Source organism: Melozone crissalis, unplaced genomic scaffold (assembly GCF_028551555.1).
Source record: "Melozone crissalis strain CALT ecotype California unplaced genomic scaffold, PUWL_Pcris_2 ptg000242l_1, whole genome shotgun sequence".
Taxonomy (NCBI): domain Eukaryota; kingdom Metazoa; phylum Chordata; class Aves; order Passeriformes; family Passerellidae; genus Melozone; species Melozone crissalis.
In genome coordinates, this window is record NW_026536001.1 from 130,286 (window position 1) to 144,817 (window position 14,532).

Consider the following 14,532-nt stretch of genomic DNA (forward strand, 5'->3'; position numbering starts at 1 on the left):
TCCCCTGCAGGAACGTTGAATGTCTGAACCTGCTGCTGAGCAGCGGCGCCGACCTGCGGAGGAGGGACAAGTTCGGGAGGTGAGCGGGGACACCTGGGGACACCTGGGGACATCTGGGGACACTTGGGGACATCCCGGTGTCCCCCAAATCCCAGAGCTGAGTCACCTGGGACCACCTGGGCAGGGACATCTCAATGTCCCCAAATCCCAGACTCGGGGTCAGTTGGGGCCACCTGGGTTGGGACTTCCTGGTGTCCCCAAATCCCAGACTGGGGACACCTGGGGACATCTGGGCAGGGACATCCCAATGTCCCCAAATCCCAGATTGGGGTCACCTGTGGACACCTGGACAGGGACATATCAATGTCCCCAAATCCCAGACTTGGGGACATCTGGGGACACCTGGGGCCACCTGGGCAGGGACATCCCAATGTCCCCAAATCCGAGACTGGGGTCACCTGGGGCCACCTGGGCAGGGACTTCCTGGTGTCCCCAAATCCCAGAGCTGAGTCACCTGGGACCACCTGGGGACATCTGGGGACACTTGGGGACATCCCAATGTCCCCAAATCCCAGACTGGGGTCACCTGGGGCCACCTGGGCAGGGACTCCCTGGTGTCCCCAACTCCCAGATCAGGGCTGGGGACATTTCTGGGTTCCTGAGGGGACACCAACGCTCCTGCCTGGGACATCCCTGGCATGGGGGCTCCAAACCCCCGGCAGGTCCTGCAAGGGTCCCCAGAGTGTCCTGGGAAGGTCCTGGAAGGGTCCCCAGAGTGTCCTGGGAGGGTTCCTGGGGTGTTCTGGGCTCCTGCAGGTCCTGGAAGGGTCACAGAGTGTCCTGGGAAGGTCCTGGGAGGGTTTCCAGAATGTTCTGGGTCCTGGAAGGGTTCCTCAGAATGTTCTTGGGCTCCTGCAGGTCCTGGAAGGGTCCCCAAAGTGTCCTGGGAGGGTCCTGGAAGGGATCTCAGGGTGTCCTGGGCTCCAGCTGGGTCCTGGAAGGGTTTCCAGAATGTTCTAAGCTCCTGCTGGGTCCTCGAAGGGTTCCTGGGGTGTTCTGGGTCCTGGAAGGGTTCTGGGGGAGTGTTCTGGGCTCCAGCTGGGTCCTGGAAGGGTTTCTAGAATGTTCTGAGCTCCTACTGGGTCCTGGAAGGGTTCTGGGGGTGTCCTGGGCTCCTGCAGGTCCTGGAAAGGTCACAAAGTGTCCCGGGAAGGTCCTGGGAGGGTTCCTGAGGTGTTCTGGGTCCTGGAAGGGTTCTCAGGGTGTCCTGGGCTCCTGCAGGTCCTGAGTGGGTTCCTGAGGTGTCCTGGGAGGGTCCTGGAAGGGTTTCCAGAATGTTCTGGGCTCCTGCAGGTCCTGGAAGGTTCTGGAAGGGTTCTGGGGGTGTCCTGGGCTCCTGCAGGTGCTGGAAGGTTCTGGAAGGGTTCCCGGGGCATCCCGGGCTCCCGCAGGTCCTGGCAGGCGCGCAGGGCTCCGGGCGGGTCCCTGAGGCCGCGCTGTCCCCTTTGTCCCCCGCCGTGTCCCCAGGACCCCCCTGCACTACGCGGCGGCCAACGGCAGCTACCAGTGCACGGTGACGCTGGTGACGGCCGGGGCCGGCGTCAACGAGGCCGACGGCAAAGGCTGCACGGCGCTGCACTACGCGGCCGCCTCCGACACCTACCGCAGGTGAGGGCACCGCCGGGGGCACTGCCGGGGGCACCGGGGGCATTGTCACCTGCCTGAGGTGGCACTGGGGGCACTGGGGGCATTGTCACCTGCCTGAGGTGGCACCTGGGGGCATTGTCACCAGCCTGAGGTGGCACTGGGGGCACTGGGGGCATTGTCACCTGCCTGAGGTGGCACCTGGGGGCATTGTCACCAGCCTGAGGTGGCACTGGGGGCACTGGGGGCATTGTCACCTGCCTGAGGTGGCACCTGGGGGCATTGTCACCAGCCTGAGGTGGCACTGTGGGGGTGCACGGCGCTGCATTGTGCGGCTGCTTTCGACACCTACCACAGGTGAGGGCACCTGGGGGGCACCGGGGGCACTGGGGGCACTGTCACCAGCCTGAGGTGGCACTAATGGCACTGGGGGGGCACTGGGGGCATTGTCACCGGCCTGAGATGGCACCTGGGGGCATTGTCACCAGCCTGAGGTGGCACCAGGGCATTGTCACCAGCCCAGGTGGCACCGGGGGTGCAGGGGGCACTGTCAGTGATGGCACAGGCTGCACGGCGCTGCACTACGCGGCCGCCTCCGACACCTACCGCAGGTGAGGGCAGCGCCACCAACCCCAGGGGCACCGGGGCGCTGTCACCAGCCTGAGATGGCACCTGGGGGCACTGTCACCAACCTCAGGTGGCCCTGGGAGTGGCACTATGGGTGTTGTCACCGGCTTGAGGTGGCACTGGGCGCATTGGCACCAACCCCAGGTGGCGCTGGGGGCACTGGGAGGGCACCCTGGGGGCACCGCGGGCATTGTCACCAGCCTGAGGTGGCACTGGGAGTGGCACTATGGGTGTTGTCATCAGCCTGACATGGCACCAAGGGCACTGTGGGGGCACCCTGGCGGCACCGTGGCCATTGTCACAAGCCTGAGGTGGCACCTGGGAGCACTGCGGGCATTGTCACCAGCCTGACATGACACTAATGCCACTGGGGCTGACACAGGGGTGGCACCCTGGGCACTGTCACCAACCTGCGGTTGCATTAAAGGTGGCACAGTGGTCACTGTCACCGACCTACAGTGGCACTGGAGGTGACACCATGATCATTGTCACCAACCCGTGGTGGCACTGTGGTGTCCCTGTGGTCACTGTCACCAACCCGCAGCGGCACTGGTGGCACCGTGGTGTCCCTGTGGTCACTGTCCCCTGTCACCATTGTCACCGTGGTGGCCCCAGTGGCACTGTGGTGTCCCCCATGGTCACTGTCACCAACCCGCAGTGGCACTGGTGGCACCGTGGTGTCCCCGTGGTCGCTGTCACTGTCCCCTGTCCCCATTGTCACCATTGTCCCCATTGTCCCCGCGGTGTCCCCGGTGCCGCTGCAGAGCCGAGGCTCACTCAGGACCCAGCGAGGAGGAGCCCCTGAAGGAGTCGAGGCTGAAGGAGGCGTTCTTGTGAGACTGGGAGGGACTGGGAGGGACTGGGAGAGACTGGGAGGGACTGGGATTGAACTGGGAGGGACCGGGATTTAACTGGGAGGGACAGGGAGGGACTGGGATGGACTGGGAGGGACTGGGAGGGACTGGGAGGGACTGGGAGAGACTGGGATTGAACTGGGAGGGACCGGGATTTAACTGGGAGGGACAGGGAGGGACTGGGATGGACTGGGATTGAACTGGGGTGGACTGGGATTTAACTGGGAGGGACCGGGATTTAACTGGGAGGGACTGGGATTGAACTGGGAGGGACTGGGATTGAACTGCGATGGACTGGGATGGACTGGGAATGGACTGGGAGGGACTGGGATTGAACTGGGATGGACTGGGAGGGACTGGGATTGAACTGGAATGGACTGGGATTTAACTGGGAGGGACTGGGAATGGACTGGGAGGGACTGGGAATGGACTGGGAGGGACTGGGATTGAACTGGGAGGGACCGGGATTTAACTGGGAGGGACTGGGATGGACTGGGAGGGACTGGGATTTAACTGGGAGGGACTGGGAGGGACTGAGATTGAACTGGGAGAGACTGGGATTAACTGGGATTGAACTGGAATGGACTGGGATTGAACTGGGAGGGACCGGGATTTAACTGGGAGGGACTGGGAGGGACTGGGAGGGACTGGGATTGAACTGGGAGGGACCGGGATTTAACTGGGAGGGACTGGGATGGACTGGGAGGGACTGGGATTTAACTGGGATTGAACTGGAATGGACTGGGATTTAACTGGGAGGGACCGGGATTTAACTGGGAGGGACTGGGAGGGACTGGGATGGACTGGGAGAGACTGGGATTAACTGGGATTGAACTGGAATGGACTGGGATTTAACTGGGAGGGACTGGGATTGAACTGGGAGGGACTGGGATTAACTGGGATTGAACTGGAATGGACTGGGATTTAACTGGGAGGGACTGGGATTGAACTGGGAGGGACTGGGAGGGACTGGGAATGGAATGGGAACGGATTGGGAAGAGGCTGGGATTAACTGGGATGGATTTGGAGCAGACTGGGATGGACTGGAAATTAACTGGGAATGAACTGGAAATGGAGTGGGAATGAACTGGAATTTAACTGGGATTTAACTGGGATTTAACTGGGAATTTAATGGGAATTTGCTAAAATTTACTGGGGATTTGCTGGGAACTTACTGGGAATTTAATGGGGTTTTACTGGGAATTTGATGGGAATTTACTGGGAATTTGATGGGAATTTAATGGGAATTAGCTGGGATTTTACTGAAATTTGCTGGGGACATTTTGCTGAGAATTAGCTGGGAATTTAAAGGGAATTTGCTGGGAATTTAAAGGGAATTTACTGGGATTTTTTTTACTGGGATTTTACTGGGAATTTGATGGGAATTAGCTGGGAATTTACTGGGCATTTAATGGGAATTTTCAGGGAATATGCTAAAAATGACTGAGATTTTACTGGGAATATTGCTGGGAATTTGATAGCAATTTTCCTGGAATTTCCCTGGGAATTTACTGGGATTTTACTGGGAATTTAATGGGAATTAGCTGGGATTTTATTGGAATTTGCTGGGAATTCTGCTGAGCATTTGTTGGGAATTTAATGGGAATTTACTGGGAATTTTACTGGGAATTTTGCTGAGAATTTGCTGGGAATTTGATGGGAATTTTACTGGGAATTTACTGGGATTTTAATGGGAATTTACTGGGAATTTTTTACTGGGAATTTTACTGAGAATTTGCTGGGAATTTTGCTGAGAATTTGCTGGGAATTTAAAGGGAATTTGATGGGAATTTTACTGGGAATTTACTGGGATTTTAATGAGAATTTACTGGGAATTTAATGGGAATTTACTGGGAATCCTCTGCAGACCCTCAGGAGAGGAACCCCCTGCCCAAACCCACCCCCTTCACTCCCAGCACTTTCTGTGAGATTTTGTGACTTTTCCCTACAGGTTTTTTTTATCCTTTTCTTTCATTTTTTGGGGTTTTTTCCCAATTTCAGCTGTCTGGAATTCCTGCTGGACAACGGTGCTGACCCCTCCCTGCGGGACAAGCAGGGCTACACCGCCGTCCACTACGCGGCCGCCTACGGCAACCGGCAGAACCTCGAGCTGGTGAGGGCTCCAGGAGAGGGGAAAGCAGCCCCAGAAATGGGGGGAAACAGCCCCAGAAATGGGGGAAAACCTCCCCAAAAATGGGGGAAAACAGCCTCAAAAATGGGGGAAAGCAGCCCCAAAAATGGGGGAAAACAGCCTCAAAAATGGGGGAAAACAGCCCCAAAAATGGGGGAAAACAGCCTCAAAAATGGGGGAAAACAGCCTCAAAAATGGGGGAAAACAGCCCCAAAAATGGGGGAAAGCAGCCCCAGAAATGGGGGAAAACCTCCCCAAAAATGGGGGAAAACAGCCTCAAAAATGGGGGAAAACAGCCCCAAAAATGGGGGAAAACACCTCAAGGAATGGGGGAAAACAGCCCCAAAAATGGGGGAAAACAGCCCCAGAAATGGGGAAAACCTCCCAAAAAATGGGGGAAAACCTCCCCAAAAATGGGGGAAAACAGCCTCAAAAATGGGGGAAAGCAGCCCCAGAAATGGGGGAAAACCTCCCAAAAAATGGGGGAAAACAGCCCCAAAAATGGGGGGAAACAGCCCCAAAAAATGGGGGACAACACCACCAGGAATGGGGGAAAGCATCCCCAGAAATGGGGGGAAACAGCCCCAAAAATGGGGGAAAACACCTCAAGGAATGGGGGAAAACACCACCAGGAATGGGGGAAAACAGCCCCAAAAATGGGGGAAAAAGCCCCAAAAATGGGGGAAAACACCACCAGGTATGGGGGAAAACCTCCCCAAAAATGGGGGGAAACACCTCAAGGAATGGGGGAAAGCAGCCCCAAAAATGGGGAAAAATATCCCCAGGAAATGAGGGGAAACACCCCAAGAAATGAGGGGAAAATCAGGCAGGGAATGAGGGGAAAATCAGGCAGGAAATGGAGGAAAACATTTCCCAGAAAAGGGGGAAAATCGTCCAGGAAAAGGGGGAAAATCACTCCCAGGAATGGGGGAAAATACCACCAGGAATGGGGGAAAATCAGCCAGAAAATGAGGGGAAACCATAAAGGAAATGGGGTAAAACACCCCCAAAAAAAGGGGGAAAATCATCCCCAGAAATGGGAGAAAACACCTCCAGAAATGGGGGGAAATATCCCCAGGAATGGGGGAAAACACCCCTAGAAACGAGGGGAAAATCATCCAGGAAATGAGGGAAAATAATTCAAGAAATGGGGGAAAACACACCCAGGAAATGGGGGGAAATTATCCCCAGGAAAGGGGGGAAATTGTTCCCAAGAAAGGGGGAAAATCACCCCCAAAAATGGGGGAAAATCACCCAGAAATGGGGGAAAATCAGCCAGGAAATAGAGGAAATCAGTGCCAGGAAATTGGGGGGGGGTAAACACCCCCAGAAATGGGGAAAATTGACTGCAGAAAAGGGGGAAAATCAGCCAGAAAAGGGGGAAAATCACTCCCAGGAATGGGGGAAAATCATCCAAGAAATGAGGGGAAATAATTCAGGAAATGGAGGAAAAACACCCCCAGGGAAGGGGGAAAACAATTCCAGAAATGGGAGAAAATCATCCAGGAAATGAGGGAAAATCGCAACCAGGAAAAAAATAAAAAAATAAAAAGGGAAAATCCTCCCAGAAAAAGGGAAAATCTGAGCTGGAGAGAAAATTTGAGCTGAAAAACTCAAAACTGAGAGAAAAGATGGGAATGCGAGTCAGGAAAACGGGAATTTTGGAATAATAGCCCATCCCAAATTTTGGGGTTTATGGGTTGGAGTTTTTGGGGTTTTGGCATGGGATTTTCGGATTTTTTTGGGGTTTTGGGTGGGATTTTTGGAGTTTTTGGGTATTAGGGCCAAGATTTTTTGGAGTTTTGGGGTCAGGATTTTTGGAATTTTTGGGTTTTGGGGGTCAGAATTTTTGGATTTTTTGGGGTTTTGGCATTGGGATTTTTGGAGTTTTGGGTTTGGATTTTGGAGTTTTTGGGTTTTAGGGCCAAGATCTTTTTTTGAGATTTTGGGTTTTGAGGCCAGGATTTCTTGAATTTTTGGGGTTTTGGGGTTGGGATTTTTGGAGTTTTTGGGGTTTGGGGGTTGGGATTTTTGAATTTTTTGGCGTTTTTGGGTTGGGATTTTTGGAGTTTTTTGGGTTTTAGGGTTGGGATTTTTGGATTTTTTGGGGCTTTGGGGGTTGGGATTTTTTGGCTTTTGGGGTCAGGATTTTTGGAGTTTTTGGGGTAAAGGTTTTTGGACTTTTGGGGTCAGGATTTCTTGAATTTTTGGGGTTTTGGAGTTGGGATTTTTGGGTGTTTTGGAGTTGGAGTTTTGGGGTTTGGAGTTTCTGGAGGTTTTGGGTCAGAATTTTTGGGGTTTTTGGGGTTTTGGAGTTGGGATTTTTGGAGGTTTTGGGGTTTGGAGTTGGAGGTTTTGGGGTTTGGAGTTTCTGGAGGTTTTGGGTCAGAATTTTTGGGGGTTTTTGGGGCTTTGGGGTTGGGATTTTTGGAGTTTTGGGGTCAGGATTTTTGGAATTTTTGGGGTTTTGAACTTGGAGGTTTTTTGAGTTTTTGGGTTTTTTCCCCTTGTGCAGCTCAGGGTGGGTTTGGGGAGCTCCAGGGGTCAGTTCTGGATTTGGGTTTTTTGTCCTTGCAGCTCCTGGAAATGTCCTTTAACTGCCTGGAGGATGTGGAAAGCACCGTTCCAGTCAGCCCTTTGCAACTTAGCTGTGAGTCCTGCGGGTCCTGGAGGGTTCCTGAGGGGTCCTGGAGGGTTCCTGAGGGTCCTGGAGGGTTCCTGAGGGTCCTGGGAGGGTTCTCGGTCCTGGAGGTTTGGAGGGTTCTGGAGGGTTCCTGAGGGTCCTGGAGGGTTCCTCAGGGTCCTGGAGGGTTCCTGCGGGTCCTGGAGGTTCCTGAGGGTCCTGGAAGGGTTCCTCAGGGTCCTGGAGGGTTCCTGCGGGTCCTGGAAGGGTTCCTGAGGGTCCTGGGAGGGTTCCTGAGGGTCCTGGAGGGTTCCTCAGGGTCCTGGAAGGTTCCTGAGGGTCCTGGAGGGTTCCTCAGGGTCCTGGAGGGTTTCCTCAGGGTCCTGGAGGGTTCCTGCGGGTCCTGGGAGGGTTCCTGAGGGTCCTGGAGGGTTCCTGAGGGTCCCTAGGAGGGTTCCTGAGGGTCCTGGAGGGTTCCTGCGGGTCCTGGGAGGGTTCCTGAGGGTCCTGAGGGTTCCTGAGGGTCCCTGGAGGGTTCCTGAGGGTCCTGGAAGGGTTGCTGAGGGTCCTGGAGGGTTCCTGAGGGTCCTGGAGGGTTCCTGAGGGTCCTGGAGGGTTCCTCAGGGTCCTGGAGGGTTCCTGAGGGTCCTGGAAGGTTCCTCAGGGTCCTGGGAGGGTTCCTCAGGGTCCTGGAGGGTTCCTGAGGGTCCTGGGAGGGTTCCTCAGGGTCCTGGAAGGTTCCTGAGGGGTCCTGGAGGGTTCCTGAGGGTCCTGGAGGTTCCCCGAGGGGTTCTGGGCTCCTGTAGGTCCTGAGAGGGGTCTGGGGTGTCCTGGAAGGGTTCTGGAGGGTTCTGGAAGGGTTCCTGAGGGGTTCTGGGCTCCTGCAGGTCCTGGAAGGGTTCCCACAGGGTCTTGGAAGGGTCCTGGAAGGGTTCTTGGGGTGTTCTGGGTCCTGCAAGGGTTCTGGGGGTGACATTTCTGGTGGGGACATTTCTGGGTGCTCAGGGGGTGCTTTAGGAGACACTTCTGGGTGCATGACAGGGACATTTCTGGGTGCCTGGGTGACACTCTGGGTACCTGAGGGACACTCTGGGTACCTGGAGGACATTTCTGGTTACCTGAGGGACACTTTGAGTTCCTGAGGGACACTTTGGGTACCCAGGGGACATTTCTGGTTACCTGAGGGGACACTTTGGGTGCCTGAAGGACAGTTTGGGTGGCTGGGTGACACTTTGGGTACCCAGGGGACATTCTGGTTACCTGAGGGACACTTTGAGTTCCTGAGGGACACTTTGAGTGCCTGAGGGACACTTTGGGTCGCTGGGTGACACTTTGACTACCTGAGGAACACTCCAGCTACCTGAGGGACACTTTGGGTACCCAGGGGACATTTCTGGTTATCTGAAGGACACTTTGAGTACCTGAGGGACACTTTGGGTACCTGAAGGACACTTTGAGTACCTGAGGGACACTTTGGGTGTCTGAGGGACATTTCTGGTTACTTGGGGGACACTTTGGGTACCTGAGGGACACTTTGGTTACCTGGAGAGACTTTTCTGGGGACATTTGGGTGCCTGAGGGACACTTTGGGTTCCTGAAGACACTTTGGGTACCTGAGGGACACTTCCACCTGCCACCTGCGTGTCCCACCTGCCACGTCCTGGCCATGACCTGCGTGTCCCCTGTCCCCAGGCCTACAGTGGTCACTGTGAAGCCCTCAAGGCTCTGGCTGAGACGCCGGTGAGGGACATTTCTGGGTGCCTCAAGGACACTTTAGGTGCCCAAGGGTGTACCAAGGGACATTTCTGGGTGCCTCAAGGACACTTTAGGTGCCCAAGGTGTACCAAGGGACATTTCTGGGTGCCTCAAGGACACTTTAGGTGCCCAAGGTGTACCAAGGGACATTTCTGGGTGCCTCAAGGACACTTTAGGTGCCCAAGGTGTACCAAGGGACATTTCTGGGTGCCTCAAGGACACTTCAGGTGCTTGAGGGACACTGGGGACACTTTGGGTACCCGGGAGACTTCTCTGGTTGCCTGAGGGACATTTTTGGGTTACCCAAGGGACAGTTTTGGTTAGCTGAAGGACACTTTGAGTACCTGAAGGACACTCTGGGTACCTGGAGGACATTTCTGCTTACCTGAGGGACACTTTGAGTACCTGAGGGACACTTTGGCACTTGAAGGACACTTTAGTTGTCTGGAGGACATTTCTGGTTACCTGAGGGACACTTTGAGTTCCTGAGGGACACGTTGGGTGCCTGAGGGACTTTTCTGGGGACATTTGGGTGCCTGAAGGACACTTTGGGTTCCTGAAAGACACTTTGGGTACCCGGGAGGACACTTTGGGTACTTGAAGGACACTTTAGTTGCCTGGAGGACATTTCTGGTTACCTGAGGGACACTTTGGGTACCTGAGGGACACTTTGGGTCGCTGGGTGACACTTTGACTACCTGAGGAACACTCCAGCTACCTGAGGGACACTTTGGGTACCTGAGGGACACTTTGGTTGCTAGAAGGACACTTTGGGTACCTGTGTGACACTCTGAGTACCTGGAGGACACTTTGGGTACCCAGGGGACATTTCTGGTTATCGAGGGACACTTTGAGTACCTGAGGGACACTTTGGGTACCTGAAGGAACATTTTGAGTTGATGAAATGGAAGGGGACACTTTGGGTACCTGAGGGACATTTCTGGTTACTTGGGGGACACTTTGGGTACCTGAGGGACATTTCTGGTTACCTGAGGGGACATTTTGGGTACCTGAGGGGACACTTTGAGTACCTGGAGGACACTTTGGGTACCTGAGGGGACACTCTGAGTACCTGGAGGACACTTTGGGTACCCAGGGGGACATTTCTGGTTATCGGAGGGACACTTTGAGTACCTGAGGGACACTTTGGGTACCTGAAGGAACATTTTGAGTTCTGAGGGACACTTTGGGTGCCTGGAGGGCATTTCTTGTTACCTGAGGGACGCTTTGGGTACTGAAAGGACATTTCTGGTTACCTGAGGGACACTTTGGGTACCCAGGGGACATTTCTGGTTGCCTGAGGGACACTTTGAGTTCCTGAGGGACACTTTGGGTGCCTGAGGGACACTTTGAGTACCTGGAGGACACTTTGGGTACCTGAGGGACGCTTTGGTTGTCTGGAGGGCATTTCTTGTTACCTGAGGGACACCTTGTGTACCTGAGGGACACCTTGTGTACCTGAGGGACACTTTGGCTCCTGAGAGGACTTTTCTGATTGCCCAAGGGACATTTCTGGTTACCTGAGGGACACTTTGAGTTCCTGAGGGACACTTTGGGTACCTGAAGGACACTTTGCGTACCTGAGGGACACTTTGGGCACTGAAAGGACATTTCTGGCCGTCCCCAGGCCTACAATGGTCACTGTGAAGCCCTCAAGGCTCTGGCCGAGACGCTGGTGAACCTGGACGTGCGGGACCACAAGGGCCGCACCGCGCTCTACCTGGCCACGGAGCGCGGCGCCAGCGAGTGCGTGCAGGTGCTCACCAGCCACGGCGCCTCCGCCCTGGTCAAGGAGAGGAAGAGGAAGTGGACGCCTCTCCACGCTGCAGGTGGCACCTGGCAGGGTTCCTCAGGGGGTTCTGGGCTCCTGCAGGTCTTGGAAGGGTTCCAAAAGTGACTTGAGAGGGTCCTGGGATGGTTCTGGAAGGATCCTTGGGGTGTTCTGGAAGGTTCTGGAAGGGTCCTCAGAGGTTCTGGGCTCCTGCAGGTCTTGGAAGGGCTTCAAAGTGATTTGGGAGGGTCCCTGGAATGGTTCTGGGAGGGTTCTTGGGGTGTTCTGGGAAGGTTCTGGAAGGGCTCCTGAGGGGTTCTGGGCTCCTGCAGGTCCTGGAAGGGTTCCAAAAGTGTCTTGGGAGGGTCCTGGAAGGGTTCTGGGAGGGTTCTTGGGGTGTCCCTGGGAGGGGTTCCTCAGGGGTTCTGGGCTCCTGCAGGTCTTGAAGGGCTTCAAAGTGACTTGAGAGGGTCCTGGAATGGTTCTGGAAGGGTTCTTGGGGTGTTCTGGGAAGGTTCTGGAAGGATTCCTCAGAGGGTTCTGGGCTCCTGCAGCTCTTGGAAGGGTTCTGGGAGGGTTCCTCAGAGGGTTCTGGGCTCCTGCAGGTCTTGGAAGGGTTCTGGGAGGGTTTCCTCAGAGGTTCTGGGCTCCTGCAGGTCTTGGAAGGGTTCCCAAAGTGACTTGGGAGGGTTCTGGGATGGTTCTGGAAGGGTTCTTGGGGTGTTCTGGATCCTGGGAGGGTTCTTGGGGTGTCCTGGAGGGTTCTGGAATATCCTAGGAGGGTTCTCATGGTGTTCTAGGCTCCTGCAGGTCTTGGAAGGGTTCCAAAAGTGTCTTGGGAAGGTCCTGGAAGGGTTCTGGAAGTGTTCTGGGAGGGTTCCTGAGGGGTTCTGGTGCTCTTGCAGGTCCTGGAAGGGTTCCCAAAGTGACTTGGAAAGGTCCTGGGGAGGGTTCTTGGGGTGTCCTGGGAGGGTTCCTGAGGGGTTCTGGGCTCCTGCAGGTCCTGGAAGGGTTCTGGAGGTATCCTAGGAGGGTCCTGGAAGGGTTCCTGACATGTTCTGGATCCTGGAAGGGATGGGGCAAGGCTTGGCAGAACGCAGAAACCCCAGGGGATGAGTTTCTTCTGGGGGTTTGGGGGTTTTGGGGTTTTGTTGTCTCTCTTTGCCTCATCCCTCTTTTCCTCCTGCCCTTTTCCTCCTCCCATTTCCCGTTCCCGTGCCCAGCTGCCAACGGGAACACGGATTCCCTGCACCTCCTGATCGACAGCGGCGAGCGGGCGGACATCACCGACGTCATGGACATCCACGGCCAGTGAGTGCCACCAGGGCCACCAGGGCCACCTGCTGGAAGGTCCCAGCTTGAGATGAGGACCAGGAGAGATCCCTCAGCAGCTCCAGCATGGCCAAAACGGGGCTGGAATTTGGGATATTGGTTGAGTTAATTAATGATGAAATCATGGTGGGATCATGAGACAGGAGTGGAACCTGCTGGAAGGTCCCAGCTTGAGATGAGGACCAGAGGAGATCCCTCAGCACCTCTGTCATGGCCAAAACGGGGCTGGAATTTGGGATATTCATTAATTGGGTTTATTAATGATGAAATCATGGTGGGATCCTGGGACAGGGAGTGGAACCTGCTGGAAGGTCCCAGCTTGAGATGAGGACCAGGAGAGATCCCTCAGCACCTCTGTCATGGCCAAAACGGGGCTGGAATTTGGGATATTCATTAATTGGGTTTATTAGTGATGAAATCATGGTGGGATCCTGGGACAGGAGTGGAACCTGCTGGAAGGTTCTACCTTGAGATGAGGACCAGAGGAGATCCCTCAGCACCTCTGTCATGGCCAAAATGGGGCTGGAATTTGGGATATTCGTTAATTGGGTTTATTGGTGATGAAATCATGGTGGGATCATGAGACAGGGAGTGGAACCTGCTGGAAGGTTCTACCTTGAGATGAGGACCAGAGGAGATCCCTCAGCAGCTCCAGCATGGCCAAAATGAGCTGGAATTTGGGATATTCATTAATTGGGTTTATTAGTGATGAAATCATGGTGGGATCATGAGACAGGAGTGGAACCTGCTGGAAGGTCCCAGCTTGAGATGAGGACCAGAGGAGATCCCTCAGCAAACTCCGACAGACATGGCCAAAATGAGCTGGAATTTGGGATATTCATTAATTGGGTTTATTGGTGATGAAATCATGGTGGGATCATGAGAGGGGAAGTGGTTCCAAAGGAGCTTCTCCTGACCCTTCCCAGCTCTTCTGCTCCTCCCTGGGGGATGGGGGCTGTGCTCAGTCCATCCCACGTCCTCTGCACAAGAACCTTCCATTTTTTGCTTGCTTAAATGTCTTATCCCAGAGGTGCCACCACCTTCCCAAGTGTCCCTCAGCACCATTTCCAGTTGTCCCAACCCTTCCAGGCTCTTTGTCGGTTCCATGAATTCTCCATCCCAAACCCTCCAGGTTCTTGGTGCTCTCCATGAATTCTCCATCTCCACCATCCCAACCTTCCAGGCTCTTTGTCAGTTCCATGAATTCTCCATCCCAAACCCCTCCAGACTCTGGTGGTCTCCATGAATTCTCCATCCCTTTCCCCTGCATGTTCTTGGTGCTCTCCATGGATTCTCCATCCCAAACCCCCTCCATGTCCTTGGTGGTCTCCATGAATTCTCCATCCAATCCTTCAGGCTCTTGGTGGATTCCATAAATTTTCCATCCCAACCCTCCAGACTCTTGAAGCTCTCCATGAATTCTCCATCCCAGTCCCTCCATATTCTTGGTGCTCTCCATGAATTCTCCATCCCCACCATCCCAACCTTCCAGGCTTTTTGTCAGTTCCATGAATTCTCCATTCCCTTCCCTTTCCCCTCCAGGCTCTTGGTGGGTTCCATGAATCCTCCATCCCAACCTCTCCATGTTCTTGGTGCTCTCCATGAATCCTCCATCCCAACCTCTCCATGTTCTTGGTGCTCTCCATGAATCCTCCATCCCAAACCCCTCCAGGTCCTTGCTGCTCTCCATGAATTCTCCATCCCAACTCCTCCATGTTCTTGGTGTTCTCCATGAATCCTCCATCCCTTTTCCCTCCAGGTTCTTGCTGCTCTCCATGAATCCTCCATCCCAACC

The 14,532-nt window shown here is 54.7% G+C and overlaps 1 protein-coding gene across 1 annotated transcript in view; it reads left to right on the top strand.

Moving 5' to 3' along the window:
* The window catches only part of ANKRD52 (ankyrin repeat domain 52), a 59,010-nt gene that overhangs the window by 19,620 nt on the left and 24,858 nt on the right, over positions 1 to 14,532 (top strand). Inside the window, 7 exon segments of the mRNA XM_054294333.1 lie at positions 11 to 79; positions 1,528 to 1,668; positions 3,036 to 3,104; positions 5,127 to 5,238; positions 7,834 to 7,929; positions 11,262 to 11,463; positions 12,629 to 12,716. Of these exon segments, the coding sequence (XP_054150308.1) occupies positions 11 to 79; positions 1,528 to 1,668; positions 3,036 to 3,104; positions 5,127 to 5,238; positions 7,834 to 7,929; positions 11,262 to 11,463; positions 12,629 to 12,716 (777 nt within the window).